Source organism: Polyodon spathula, chromosome 6 (genome assembly GCF_017654505.1).
Source record: "Polyodon spathula isolate WHYD16114869_AA chromosome 6, ASM1765450v1, whole genome shotgun sequence".
Taxonomy (NCBI): domain Eukaryota; kingdom Metazoa; phylum Chordata; class Actinopteri; order Acipenseriformes; family Polyodontidae; genus Polyodon; species Polyodon spathula.
Window position 1 is genome coordinate 15,957,391 of NC_054539.1, and position 15,985 is coordinate 15,973,375.

Genomic DNA, 15,985 nt, shown 5'->3' on the forward strand with positions numbered 1-15,985 from the left:
ACTCCATTCTGAGGTTTCTCCTCTAATCAGTACTTTCTGTTTTCTACATGTTAAGCCCTCCCTAATCCATGTGCATGCATTTTCTTGAATCCCTACTGCGTTCAGTTTGAGAATTAATCTTTTATGCAGGACTTTGTCAAACGCTTTCTGGTTCATTCTTTACTTTACTGTCCGGTGACCTTTATTGCAAGAAACACAGTAATAAATGATCCATGTCTCAGCATTTAGAGTTCAGTTCATTTGGGTTTTGGCTGAATGGTTACTTTCTTCCTTTGCTCCAGATTCCCTTGAATGTATCTTCAGTTTATAGCAGCTGCATACTCTTTGATAAACTACCAGAAGACACACTTTGCAATTGCCCACTGTAGCTGTTTAATATGGTCAGAAATCTATCACCACTAAAAAAGACTTTACAAACTAACATCAAAATAAAATAAGGTAATACGTAGGCGCACCTTGAGGATGAGTGGTGTGTGAGTCAGTGTGGAACAAACAGCTTGACATTTTAGATGAACTGGATCTTTTACATATACTGTAGCAGCACCATGCAGAACAGGTATATAAAAATACATTAAAAAAACTAGTGATGGATGGATAAGGGGTTCCATGGTAGGTTGTGGGCGCATGCAAAACAAGTGCTGTGTAACTCATGGCCCACGTGTATATATATATGTATGTGGCAAAGTGACCCGCCCCATATGTATATATGTGTATTGTTGTTATTATTATTATTATTATTATTATTATCATTTATGTAAATAGAACTGTGAAAAGCACTTTTCTTTAAATGTATGCAGGCGGACGAAATATATATTAATATTGTGTTGATTCAGCAGGGAGTGGGTTAACTTCCTCTCCCTGCCTTCACGCGTGAAATGCAGGTAGTCAGGAGATAAATGATCCGGACTTACTTCCATGATCAATGAGAGGGACTGAGTGCTGCGCACTATACGTAGTCAGAGATAAGATGCCAATTCTCTTTATAATCGGACTAACAGAGTAATCACCACTCTCCAAGGGTGGGGGGCTGTGGACGCTGAGAGTAGTGGAGAGTCTGAGAGACCCGACAGGGAGACTTGGAGGCGTTAGAAGCCGGTTGGAACCAACCAACCAACCAACCAACCAACCAACCAACCAAACTAAAAGATAAGGATCAGTGAAGGCAATTGCTCAGCCTGACCTTACCGTTCTTTTATGTTTGTGATTTGTTTGTGTTAGACTGTTTAATTTGCTGTGTGTGTCTACTTTTGTTCAAGTAATCTAATTTATACAAAAACACCCATTTAAAAAAAAAAAAATGGTTGATCTCCTTAATACTGTCAAGCACATGTCCTCATATAAAGCTGCAAAGAAATTGAAATTCCAATGCATCATAGATAAGAGACATAATAAACACACAGGCATTCTCAAACGTAACTTCAATAAACAAAGCATTTTCCTGTCACTGCTATGACTGATTTGTATTCATACATAAAGTATCAGAAATGGCAGAATACACATCATACAAGAGTCACAAAGCAGTCTGCGGAGCAGATATTTCCAGTGAGGCTCAGTTACTTGGCCTTTCCACTTGTAAAAGATCTAGCACACCACTTTCTAACACACCACTCTCTACACCTCCACACATTCCACACCTCTCTCCAGTCTCACTCGCTTTCTTTTTCACACTTGTTCTCTTGCTTTAAAAATCCTGGTTGGCCAAGTTACAGCACACATAAAATAATATCGTTCAATAATTTTCAAGTCAAATAGTCAATACTAGGTATCACCCTGTGATAGGGGGTGTGGGTGCAAATGCCGAAAGACACTGCCAGGTGTCTTTGCGCCCAGTTTTATTCACGGGCAGTGCACACAAAAGAAAACAAAGACCACGGACGATAGCAGCAATGGTAACAACCAGGCAAACATACGATGGTAATAACCAGGCAATCAGCCAAGGCCTGAACCTTAGCAATCAGTGGCTTGATTTGCATGTTCCCCAACCGATACTCCGCAAATACTAACCCCAGATACTTCATCTCACTCATTCCAATTTAACCCTTCTATGGGTTTGCAGTGAGCACAGCCTCCCGCAAGGATTGCAGTACAGCTGCAACCTTACATAAGTGACTAAGACAATCCATGCTGTGGATGACAACGTCATCTATGTAGACAGCGGTGTACATCATCCGCTGGAAAGTGGACGGTGCTCTGTGCAACCCAAATGGTGTTGCATACTACTACAACCCAAAGGGAGTCGAAAATGTTGTTTTCTCAAGGGACACCTTGGTCAGGGGTATCGTTAAATCCACTATTCCCATGCCTGGACAGCCGTCTGAGCCCTTTGCTCAGCCGGCCACATGGTACTGCTAGACATTGTCTCAAATAATTGAAGGTGTGCCTCAGGGTCATCCTTGGCCATCATTTTAGTTGGCTGCTGTAGTTTCCAATTCACAGGGGGAGGGGGGATCCTCATCATCGCTGAAAGATGGGAACAAATGACCGTCAGGCTTCTTTGCAAATGCCACTCAAGCACTTACAGCGCACACAAAAGAAAACAAAAACAAAAAATCAAGGCCGATACCAACAATCAGAGCGACCGGATGGCCGTAAAATGATAGAATAACAAAAAGCAAAAAGAAAACACTGGCAAAACACAGCTGTAAAATAAAAGGTCCTTAAAGGAGGTCCTGCAAACATACCTCAAACTCACTATACATTCCCAATACTAAAATCCTGACACTAATCCCTATCCTTTTCCTATACAATAACAAGTCACTCTCTGACCCTGGTTTTACACTCAGTCGTCATGGCATTTAAAACAGACGTACGGACTGTTTTGCCCTGGCTCAAAGCAGAGGTGTATTTTGGGAGCATGCTCCACCAGGAAGTGCCCACCAGATCGGCTATAATCCCCTGTAAAATAAAAATCAGCTGGCAGCACGTCACAAGTGGAGCATCTGGTTCTCTCCTGCAAACCATACACATACATCCAAGAAGCCAGTGACGGGACATGGTCCCTGTTACATACCCAATACCTCAATTTTTACACAACAAAGACATTAGCCTACACTAAGAGATCAGTTTGCTGTATGCCATTCTCTAACTGTCAAACTGGAGAAAAGTGGAACTAATTGGAACGTTTCTTCCGCCAAATTTCTTCAAATTTTTTAAACAAATATTTTTTTATGTTACCAGAACAATCCAATTTAAACTTAAACTGGTAGGCAGGTTAAATCTAAATGTTGTGTGCCATCGTAGCTAAGGAGTGAGAAATGTGGTATTAAAACAATAAAATGACAATGCTACATTTTTATGTGGCACACAAAGGATACCTGGCAGCTTCTCCAACGCTCCAACACTGTCTGACATTCAAACCGAGGCATGTGTCCCAAAATCAAATTGTTCTGACGTGATACGCGGATTTCTGTACTCCATAGAATTCTTAATACCCACATGATTCCTTGCCTGTGCAGATACAGTTTTTCAAAGATCTCTGGACATGCACGCGCAATATTTCTGTGCCCGAGCCCCGCTGTGTTCTCAAGCACTGCCATTAAGTTCTGCTGCACCTTGCAACACATATCGTAAATAAGACAAAACGAATTCTGTGGCAAAATAAAATAGCACATTTAACATCACTGATTTTCTAGATGTACAGTACGCTCACGGCAAATTATATTTAATAGAGAAAAGTGTAAGGTACTGCATGCAGGCAAAACAAATGTGCATTATAAATACCATATGGGAGATACTGAAATTGAAGAAGGAATTTATGAAATTTGAATTTAAATCAAGGGAAGTAATGTTAAAACTTTACAATGCATTAGTAAGACCTCATGTAGTACTGTGTTCAGTTCTGGTCACCTCGCTACAAAAAGGATATTGCTGCTCTAGAAAGAGTGCAAAGAAGATCGACTAAAATTATTCAGGATTTAAAAGGCATGTCATATGCAGACAGGTTGAAAGAATTGAATCTATTCAGTCTGAACAAAGAAGACTATGCGGCGACCTGATTTAAGCATTCAAAATTCTAAAAGGTATTGACAATGTTGACCCAAGGGGCTTTTTCGACGTGAAAAAAGAAACAAGGACCAGGGGTCACAAGTGGAGATTAGATAAAGGGGCATTCAGAACAGAAAATAGGAGGCACTTTTTTACACAGACAATCGTGGGGATCTGGAACCAACTCCCCAGTAATGTTATTGAAGCTGACACCCTGGGATCATTCAAGAAGCTGCTTGATGAGATTCTGGGATCAATAAGCTACTAACAGCCAACCGAGCAAGATGAGCCGAATGGCCTCCTCTCCTTTGTAAACTTTCTTATGTTCTTATGTTCAGCCTCCTGCATTGCTCTATTTACGAAACCCATGATTTTCACTTTTTTACATGTAAACACTGTTCAGAAACATCATGCATTGACGTCAAGCGATCTTTGACAAAATGCAGCTGTGTTGGTGTGGAATCATCAAGAGAACAGAATTCTATAGGGTTTATAGGGTACACAAATCTACCATATGTAACACCTGAACTTACTTGTATGCTAAAACATTGATGATTTCTCTGCTCTGGAGAAAAAAGGTATTTTATTTAATGAAGCGAGTCAAACCCCACCCGATCAACAAAAAACAAGAAACATTATTGACGATTTTGCGTGCAGTAAACTGTAACATATTTGACTACACAACTATGTACAGGTATGTTTGTTTTTACTATTTTTTTCGTGGACTATTATGGAGCTACCATTAGTGAACAATAGTTTGAGCTCCTTCTATATATTACCTTTTTCAACTTCATATGGTGTCCTTGTTTGTTTCAACTGTTGCCTTTTTATTCAGTAAATCATGAAAAGTCATTGTGGAGCTGTGCTGCAAGATTTAACGTAGGCTTCAGTTTTTTTTTTTCCTTTTTTATTCTGAAATTTATTTAGAATATCCCATACAGTTTAATTTTCTGTCAGATTCATTCAGTCATTCATAATAACTTAATACTGAGAATTACAGCTGTTGTAAAAGGGTGGAGGTCTAGTTATAAGGGCTATAATGTATATAGAGGGGTGGGTGGGTGTGTGTATATATATATATATATATATATATATATATATATATATATAATGTAATGTGTGTGTGTGTGTGTGTGTGTGTGTTTGTATGTACTGTATATGTGTGTGTGGTTATTTGTTCAGGGGTAGGGGGCCCCCACGTGTATGCTTGTCTAGGGCCCAGTGATGGGTTATTCCGGCCCTGATAAGCAGGGCTAGTTAAAATTGACTGACAACAATTCTTATGTACAAAAAATTATTGATAACACAGAGATACAATATTAAAATAATACAAAATCCAACATCCCTATATTTGTAAATTAAAGTAAAACAAAACAGCGAAGGCATATTGGGCCATGTTCAAAAAGAAAATGTAATCATTTTGGACAATACGAATCAAATTACATGTCTTAATGTACTGTATTTATGATTGGTGCTGTAAACTCAGTGCGGTTCAAGGTTTATTTCAAATTGCTATACTCCAGAGTTTTTTTAGGATTTCCTACATTACTGTAACCAGGTTGATGTTCGGAGTTACCCACATTCTGACCTGGGCTTATCATATTCTGAGGTTCAGACACATTTTCAACTGTTTGAACATGGCCATATTCATGACGATCTTCTTCATTTTGCACATTGCCATATTCAGGTTGTAGCATCCCTTCTGAACACACCCATGTCATTCTTAAGACTGGCGATTCTCCTGTAGAGTCGTGTTGGGCAGTATATGCAGGGTTGTGGTGCAACATGTAATACAACTGATTGTGAATAGCACTGTGACTTGTGTTAGTGAAATGGTTCTTCATCTGCAGTTGAGCCGCATACCTTGGATTAACTGGGCAGCCAACATACACATTCTTTTCCACTATAAGTAGCATTTTACGATCTTCTGCGCTTTTAGAGGCTTCCACATTATGTTCTTTTGAATCCAACAGAGTTTCTTTCTTAGACATTGAGACCTGCAATGTGAGTAAAATGGCTGTAAACTTATAAAGTGACAATTGCTTTCCTCAGCAGGTGCTATTTTTTGTGTCTTCCTACACTGTGGGGAAGGCTTGCTGATGATTCTATTTCATGCAGCTAATAGGAATCCTGTTTTTACATTCATAATGCAATCTTGTTCTGTATCAACCAGAAGACGGCATTTTGAAGCACATCCCTGGCCAACTGTCTCCTCCTAGTGGATACATTTAATTTGCTTATAGTTACTGCACATCCCTTTATTCATTTGCATTGTAAACTCGTAATTATCACAATTGCCTGAATAATTCTACCAATAACTCAATGAGCTACAATACCTGAGAATGTCTTATTAAAGAAACAAGCCTTTTATTCTGAGTCTCTGAGTCTGTTCAACTTTTTTGAATCACCACTGAGCTCTCACAATAGACGGAAATATGTACCTGTAGGTCTAACTGGAGAATTTCTAAACATTAAAACATTTTTTATATTATACAAGAAATTATATAAATGTATGTGTGTGTGTATGTATGTATATATATATATGATATATATATATATATATATATATATATATATATATATATATATATATATATATATATATATATGTGTGTGTGTGTGTGTATCTTATACTTACCATACTTACCGAGGAGGCTGGCAAGCGCTTTGGGTCGACATGTGTACCGATAAATAAATATTAACATTACTTTAAGCGCACAGACAAACACGACCCCACATATACCGCCTATCAAAGCCTTAATTATCCTCCTGGTTACTGGATCTGTGAAAAGCAATAAAACAGGATGAATAAAACAAAATTTAATCCAGAGTCTTCCAACCAGGGCTTAAAGAGTAAGTAGCGAGGTTCTGAAAAATACAGCGTGACACGTCCCCGACATGGCTGCTCTAGTGCACTGGGGTTCGAGATCTGTCCACTAAAATAAATAAATAAATAAATAAAAAAAAAAAAATTAAAAAAAAAAAAAAAAAAAAAAAATCAAGAAAGCTCTGGCCTTTCAGAAAAATGACAAGTACGTTATTTGAACAGTTGTAGCAACAAGTGGGGGCGTGCAGCGCTGTATTTTCCGGAACCTTGCTACATACTCTTTAAATTGTTCTTTTAACATAGCTCTTAACTTAGGTATTTAAGCATCTGGTTGAAACAAGTTATTGATCTGAAATGGACAAAGAGAGAGCATCACTGCAATTTATCATCTTTGTTCTAACTACGTATTTATTTTTATTTGAACCACATAAACCTTCAGCCAGGTCGTAAAATAGATAATTATCTCAATATACCTGTTAAACCTGGTATATCAGTTATATTAGTTTGACCACTCATGCATAGATAATACTTACTGGGAAAAAAATCAATGCAAGATCCTCATAAAAAAATAGTTTAAGCTTTATTAAAATGTACATATACTTTTTTAGTAGGGGTGCTAGATTCTATTTCATTTATTAAATGCTTAAACTTTTAAAAATATAAAGTTTATTAAATGTTAATTTAAAAAATAAACATTATAAGAAAGTGCTACTAATTATTTATAAACAAATGTCTTTTTATATATTACCGCATAACTCAATTCAAGCACAAAATTTTGACTAAGTCCCAATTAAGTACATGAGTAGCGCGCCGCCTGAAACAATTAAGTTCGCCTCGACACTCTTAACGAGAGCATGCCTTCCTCTGCCTCTCCGAGCGGCTCTGGTGCATTGTGGTTTCATAAGGAGCTCCAGCAGCAAACTGAACTAAGCTGCACTTAATGCTAATGTACAGAAACGATATGTTAAACAGTATCGTGTATCCCACAATGCTATTCAATCATGGCAGAGTTCACAGAGGAGCAGTGAGCCATGGGCAGTATTCTTGAAAGTCTTCTTAAGACAAAACTTAAGAAAGTATGTAAGAAAATAGCTAAAATCTTCCTAAGATTGTTCTTAGGTTCAATTATTCAATTTTTCTACAATCATCCTAAATTTCTTCTTAAGAACTCCTTAAATATTGTCTAAAAAAACTGAGTAATACAGGCCTAAGGCAAGCTGAATTTAAAATACATGTATTGTGATTTAGCCTACATTTTACTTTTTGGTCTCCCTTTTTATCACAATATGCCCAGACAGAACTTAGCCTTTTTCGAGCTCCCAAAGGTGACCTTGCTAGTCACGCCAGCAAAAGTATGCTGAACATTGGGAGGTGAATTTCCAATGACAATGATGCCATATGACAAAAGCAGGAAGTACACAACAAAAAAAAAAAAAATCTCGGGCAGCCATTATTTACAGACACCCTCTTGTTCTTAATATTTGACCTGCACATTTTTGACAAAGTTTAAACGATTAAGCAAAATTAAAAACGGTTGACACTTTGGAAACGTTTAAACTCTGAACATTTAACACCCCTACTGTTTAATGTTGTTGTTTTAGTTTATACAGCCTAACTCCATGGCAGAATTATGACCGCGTCTGGCATTAGCCTCACAACCCCGAAGTATGTATCATCATAACCACACAACTGTAGATATAAAAATAGATGTATTATGGCAAGGGTCTCTTTACTGTGAAAACAAATGTGCATTTGTGATCGATCTTACCTTTCTTAGTTGTTGCACAATACTTCTCACTTGCTCTACTGCTCTTACAAGAGGTTGGTGCTTTTGTTTTACAATATTGTGTTTTAACAGAGATACAATACTTTGTTCCTGGGGTTAATGTTGAAATAGATATCGTTCTATTTTTAGAAATTCTTTCATTTGTATATGTCTGGAGAAAAAAAAATAAAAAATCATGGCATCTTTAGTTTTACCTCAATTTTTCAATGCATACACTACAACAAAGTTCATTTTAGGGTTTGTGGGGGGTATGTTTAAGTAGAATCAATTGAATGTGTACAGTATATACAATATATACTAAAAAGATCTCCTTCCTTATATTAAACATATCCAGGGCCGCAGCCAGCTCTGAGGCACCTCGGTTAAAATCATATTAATAAATATTTGTTTAGGTCCTTTTACACAATGCTTTGCCGCAAAATAAAAAGCAACCCTGGCTGTGTGCATCTAGCGCTGTGAAATAAAATCTGAAAACCAGAAAGCCTAAATATCCCTTCTGGTCTATTTAGAAGAATTTGACTTACATTTTAAGTAAGGGGGGTAATTCAAGGTTTATTTCAGAGTGTGTGATTGACACTGGTAGTGTGCTATCACGTTCATTGGGCTGTGGCCAAGTCAAATGCGTATTCATGAGTATAACTCGGAACTTATTATAATTAGAATTAATATCACACAAAACGTTAGGTATGCAAGCACTCCTGTCTTCTCTGTATTTGGATAATGACATCATTGTTAAAATTCATGTTTAATAGATAAGGATTTAAAACTGTAGCGTGTCTAAAACAAACATTCTGGCATTAGTACAATTGTTATGTTCTTTTATATTGAATTTGAATGCATAGAAAAAGCTACTTAGTTGCACTGTACAAAACCACACAGGTCTTGCAAATTTAGAACCTCAGGTACTCAATATTCTAGAATAGTATCTTATTCAGAAAAAAAAAAAAAAACTTAACTAAACTTTTGCATTTAAATAAACAACATATAATAATGTCGTCATATCTTTTTTTTTTTCTTCCACTATAAACACTTAAGTGGCGGGGGGCACAGGCACGTGCCTCTGTGATTCTGCATGGCTGGCTACGACCCTGGTATTACCATTGCATTTACACACTAATAGAAAGGTTCTAAGTATATGTGTGTCAGTTCTACTTTTAAATATATGGTGGGTAAAAGAAAACTGACAAATACAATATAAAACAATTTTACATAGATCAGCTGTAATTCAACTGTAATTCCTTACCTGATTGTCAGGTTGTGAAAGTGTTACTAAGTATTTTAGCTCTAACGCTTTCCTCATAGAAGGATTCCTTCTCTGGGTGTCAAGAGGAGCAATGTTTATCTTCAGGGAGTTAACCTTTGGTGTTACCTTCAGTTTTGGACGATCAATTACAGCTTCAGAAAAAAATATATATATATTATTAATTATTAATTAATTAGCTATTAATTAGCTGCAATTTTTAATTCAGGACAATGAAGACATTTTGCACAAAGTTACAAAGCCAGCATACCAATAAATGCATTGTATTGATATTGTATAAAATAATATGCTATGCTTTTCACAGTTTTCCCATTGACACACTTACTGTCATCGAAAGGGACAAAACTGCTAGTCTCCATCCAATCAGAAGTAACGTCAAGATCTCTTGCTTTCACCTTCCCATGATATCTTTCTATGTAGTCTGCTGTTTCTGCTGTGAGATCACAAGAAGTTGCAGAGATACCCCAGCATTCTGCTTTGTTTTTCCAGTCCGAGTCCCCGTAACTAAAAAGTACATAAATGTTAAGCAAACAGGCCTTTCACACTATTGGTACTGGATCTCTGTGGGCTATATTAAAAAAGAAATGTCTTTGATTTCAACATGTGCACTATATGGAATACTTACATTTTATACTGCACATAGTAGAGTGTTGCATTACTACTTCCATTCCCTGGTTGCCAATGCAGATTATTTATAAGATTTATAGAGAAGAATTTTACATCAACAGGCTTCAAAGAGTCTTGGAATGAGCAAATGCCTATAACAAAATAAAACAAAAAACGATATATTACTTGCAAATACTGTTGTCTATCTCCCTCTTGGATAAGCTGATTATGAAAATAAAAAAACAGCATTTAAATAAATAAATACATAGATAATACTATTTTTGATTTATTCAAGTTTGATATTAATGAAACTGATTACCCAGTCATCCCATTCTCATATTGAGAAACAACCCTAGCGCAGCAAATTAAGATTTAGGTAAATTTCATTTTGCCATGTTGTAATTATTCTTAAATTGCAACAATCACTTCACTAAGTATAAGTAAATGCCGACCCATACTATTTGTAGGTAAAATGAAACTACAGTATATAGTAAAAAGAATAGCTTAATACATGTAAATAAGTCTGACCATTAATTGTTTGGTTAAAATATTTTTTGGGGTGTTTGTAAATGTTATCGGGTTGTGGTAATATTGATAGAGGACTAAATACATACATAAATATATACAGATCTACATACATATATACAGATATACATACATACATACATACATACATACATACATACATAAAGGTCATAAATACATAAACAAATAAATGTACTTGCAAATGTGTTTTGTACTTACCAATTTCAATGGAGAAGAAGAGCACCATGCAAAACTGTAAAATCATACTTGCATTTGTTTTCTACAAAGTGACTTAAACTGAGGAACTTTGCACCGATATATTAATTTATCTCCTTCCTCAATTTAATAGCAGAACAAGACTGAATACAATGTAATCACGCCACTTCCTTTAGGTCAGTTAAACCTAGCTGGTTACACATTCCAATAGTAAAATATTTTATGAACAAAAAAGGTATTTTATTTATGCATACCTTTACTTATTATATATTTTTTAAAATTATTTAGATATGAATTAAATTAACATAATATGCATTAGCATAATCATTGATACACATTCATATCTAGATTCATCGGTTCAAATTGCTGATTTATCTCAAAAAAAGAATTACAATGATTCAGTATTAACAACATGGCTAGGTAACCCATTCCATACCTTTATTCCATCTCTGTGTAAAGTAGTGTCTCCTTCCTTCTGTCTTAAGTCTATCTCCAATTAATTTTCAACTGCCTTCTCTAGTTCTGGTCACTGTGCTGCGTTTAAAGTATTGGATAGGGTTAATTGTGTCAATTCATTTTAAGAATTTACAGACTGAAATCAAGACCAACCTAATTACTCTAAGGCCCTGTCCAATACATAACCTCTCTCAAGAACCGTACTCGAAACTGTTATAATTAATCCAGCTCAAAGTGTCCACACTGAAGTACCATTTCATGTTTAGTCGGGTTTAATGCGTCTAGCAGCGCAGTGAACAGTGTAAATTAATGTGATAGTATCTCACCATGCACTGTATTTTATTTTAAAATTATGTGTTATGTTTCCTATTTATAGATTTCATATTAATGAAAATAAATAAAACAAGTATTTTGGAAAAAGTAAATATGGACACATACAAATAGGGCTTGAAGTTTTCGGGTCTTATTTATAACAAGGTGACATCCCTACGACAAATTGAGATGAGTCTGTTTTCATAATTAAACTCAGAAAAAGGCTGTTAATTACAAAACAATTTTTGTTTTTAACCTACATATCTTGCCTATGCCTAATTCTGATCACCTTAATTTTATTTCAAACAGAGCTGACAAATTACGTGAATTATTCATCACGATCATAATTTTAACTCGCATTTCATTTTTGCATTAGCCTAATTTAACGTTGTGCTTTTGTTATTTTTCCCACTAGTTTAAAAGAGAATTAGAGATGTCCTGACAGATTTTTTTTTTTTTTTTTTTTTTTTTTTTAAAGCATAAAAATTAATGCGGTGTGTGCACTAACTACAGGGTCTAATGATGCCTGTTCTGAGTATTTCGCCAAACATATCACAAAGCATTTTGGGATATTGGAGGATGCGCGCACACACACACACACACACACACACACACACACACACACACACACAACAGTTTGGTATTACACCGTCCACACTTATGATAAACCGCACTATCTAATGTGATCTAATTAGAACATGACTCGAGACTACCTCCTGAGGTTATCTCAAATCAATTTCTCGAGTATGGTATTAAATGCTGCGTAGTGTGGACGCAAGCTGTATTTAGCACTTTTAAGCAGGTTTGATGGCATAGTGTGACAGTGTCTAAGTCTGGTCTCACCAATGCACTAAACTACTTTTCATAACCACCTTTGACTTACACTTATGACTATAAAGCCTACCCAAGCATTCTGTTTGCCCTTTTGCTTCCCCATACTGAGATTTGTTATTCTTTTTCCACTGTTTAACGATATTTAAGGCCCATACTAATTGCTTAAAAATTTCAGCAACTTCCAATTACTGCACAAAATCCCCCAAAATTGCAAGTTTGTTTAACACATTGTGGGTTGCTGTCATTTATTTATTTAACCTTGAAATAGTATGAAAACAACTGTCTGAAAACTCCAGTTTCCAGCAGAACAAGTTCATTATAAAATAACCTTAGGCTCACCACCAGAACAAAGTTCCTGCTTTATTATGAAGAATACTAACTATAACAATACAGACTGTAAAATACAGAAGTACATAGTTCATGTTCAGTAATTTCAAAGTAGTTAAGGGGAATTTAATAGCATAACAGAGGTTAAATGTAATTGTGCATATTGTTTTCTAGGACTGCAAACTTCAAATAACAATGTACAGCCAACAATTGTGTTCCTCACCACACCCAAATGTCTACTGAAACATTGTTTTCAGAGAAATTAGTACATGTAATATTTTTTGAAAAACAGACGTGTTCTTTAAGTTATACTTAAACTTAAAAATGTAAAAGATTAATTACTGCTAATAATATGATAACAATATTTTAGTTTAAATCCTGGCCACAATTTAAGTTTGTTTGGACCATAGATATGGTTGTTTTTTTATCTCCAGTTTTCACATAGTGTAAAGAAAGCTGGTATAATACCACAAAGATAGAATGTTAGGCTATATTGCAAAAAACATGGAATACAAGTCTAGAGAGGTTATGCTAAGATAATACAATGCCGTAGTTAGACCCCACCAAGAATACTGTGTGCAGTTTTGGACACCACACAACAAAAAGACATCATTGCACTCGAGAAGGTACAGAGAAGGGCAACACGGCTGATTCCAAGAATTAATGAAATATGCAACCAGGACAGATTGAAGTCTTTAAAATCATAAATGGTAAAAATAAAGTTAATCCAAGACACTACTTCAAACTTAGCACAGAGAGAACAAGATGGCATCAGTGGAAGCTGAGTAAAAGTAAGTTTAGAGCAAAAGGTTCACTTTTTTGCATAGTTATAATTGCATCGAATAGACCAGGTGAAGTAATAGGATCTAAAACACATAATATTTTTTTAAAAGACTGATTCTGTGCTTCTTATGTTCTGTTCTAATAGTGACTGCTGTTTTAATGCCTTGACTATGGGAGATATGTTCTCTGCTCTATACGGTTATTTCTTATTCCAAATTACCTGTAACCTGGCTGATTACTAGTCGTGGGTTTTTTTTTTTTTTTTTTTTTTTTTTTTTTATTAAAGTAATCCTATTGCACTAAAACTATGTAATTATTATCCATTCCAAATGTAACGGTACATAAGAAATCAGAACAAATTGATAAGAAATTTAACTGCCTTGATTAGGCATAAGCAAAGATATTCTAAATGTTTGCATCAGAGTAAAAACGGAACATAACGTTAACTTATGAAACTGGTGTTTTCTTTACAATTTTAAAATAAACCTAGTAAATAAACATTTAAAGCACAAACATAAAATACATAATAATAATAATAATAATAATAATAATAATAATATGTTTTAAAAACAAGACAGACCTGCGGAACCTATTTACCTAAAGTGCAGTTTCGGTTCGGAATGTTCAGAGCCAAGCAACGCCTTCCTGTACGCAGCAGGCAAAGAGCTGGGTGGGAGGGAAAAAATAGAGTTGAGATAACAATGTGATTACTTCGTATGGAGGGATTTTGTATTTAATATAAGTATTTTAACGAATACTGAAACAGACGTTTTTTGCTGACGGGACAATGGCCATTTCAATGGAAACTCAGCTCCAGAGCATATTTGAGGAGGTTGTGGTGAGTAATCCTTTGTTCTCAAATGCGGTAATACATAATCGTTAAATAAGTATCTTCATGATAATTAAATTAAATTCTAATGGGAAACGTCAGTTTACATATATGTTGTAACACTTGGTTAATTAGCAGCAGTCGTATAAAGAAATGTAGTCTAAAGTAACAGTGTCATGGTTGAACTTCATAAGTAACAATTATATAAGAGATAAACCCTACCCATTACAAATAATATGTTATGGTAGGCCAAATCTTACCTATTCGAAATATTAAAACATGAAAAGTTACCTATTATAAATGTTTTACTACTAACACCGATGGCCGTAATATGTTTGTATTTGTTATGTGCAACAAATATTGAGAGTGTTGATTATTCGTACTCTTTCCCTCCCCAGAAAACAGAGATCATAGAGGAAGCCTTTGCTGGGTAAGTGTATACTGACTAGTTTCAACTACAATATTTTAATATAAGTTTATGCTCCTGGGTGCAGCAGTTTGTTTTAGAAAGTATCAATTGACAGGGTGATAAGAGTCGAGATCGGCAGCCACAATTTAGAGCAGTTGCTTGCAATTGAGCTGTTTTTTTAATTAGTACATTTGTATTTGTGTACATATTTGTTTAAATGATCATAGCTTGTTCATGGACACACCTGAAGATGAAAGAACAAAGCTGATCAGTTGTCTTGGAGCATTTCGGCAGTACTGGAGCACTCTTCCTCAGGTGAGAAATCAAGTTTTCTGTTTTGATTTTTAGTTTTTATTTAGCTAATATGTTATAGGTAAAAAGGTATGGACTCTGTTTTGATATTGTTGTGAAAAACTTTTCACTCAAATTGACAATACAAATTTTGCCACTCGGATTGTCTTACTTCAGAGTTACAGTACCATGGATTTTTAATCTTTAACATTTGCATATAAAATACCCTTATCATGCCATCAAAGGTTCCACCTTTTTATTTGGTGGTAGTTTGATATATAGTATGTGGACCTACTACAGCAGTGATCCTAGCTGTTTGCTGCAGTTTTTCCTAAATCACTAAACTGAAATATGTGTTATTAGGAATCCCATGACCAGTGTGTGCAATGGATAGTTAGATTCATTCATGGCCAGCATAGTCCGAAAAGAATATCCTTCCTTTACGACTGCCTGGCAATGGCTGTGGAAACGGGCCTCTTGCCACCAAGGTAAGGAAACACATTTCATTTCTTGTGATAAAGGAGGGCGCATTTTTATAT

General features: G+C 35.5%; 2 protein-coding genes across 3 annotated transcripts in view; one reads left to right on the forward strand and one right to left on the reverse strand.

Moving 5' to 3' along the window:
* Positions 1-2,290: 2,290 nt before the first annotated feature.
* Positions 2,291-11,291, reverse strand: LOC121316652 (interleukin-22 receptor subunit alpha-2-like). The gene is made up of 7 exons (XM_041251692.1): positions 11,209-11,291; positions 10,484-10,616; positions 10,184-10,362; positions 9,841-9,992; positions 8,580-8,748; positions 6,623-6,766; positions 2,291-2,460 (listed from the first exon to the last, which is right to left on the reverse strand). The coding sequence occupies exons 1-7, from the start codon at positions 11,252-11,254 to the stop codon at positions 2,291-2,293; spliced, it is 993 nt and encodes a 330-aa protein (XP_041107626.1). The 5' UTR covers positions 11,255-11,291.
* A 3,255-nt stretch (positions 11,292-14,546) lies between these two features.
* Positions 14,547-15,985, forward strand: part of LOC121316914 (mediator of RNA polymerase II transcription subunit 23) — a 32,429-nt gene continuing 30,990 nt past the window's right edge. For both annotated transcript variants that reach the window (XM_041252264.1, XM_041252265.1), the window contains exons 1-4: positions 14,547-14,755; positions 15,145-15,176; positions 15,383-15,470; positions 15,810-15,934. In XM_041252264.1, the coding sequence (XP_041108198.1) occupies positions 14,705-14,755; positions 15,145-15,176; positions 15,383-15,470; positions 15,810-15,934 (296 nt within the window). In that variant the 5' untranslated portion in view covers positions 14,547-14,704. The remainder of the gene's footprint in view (positions 14,756-15,144; positions 15,177-15,382; positions 15,471-15,809; positions 15,935-15,985) is intronic.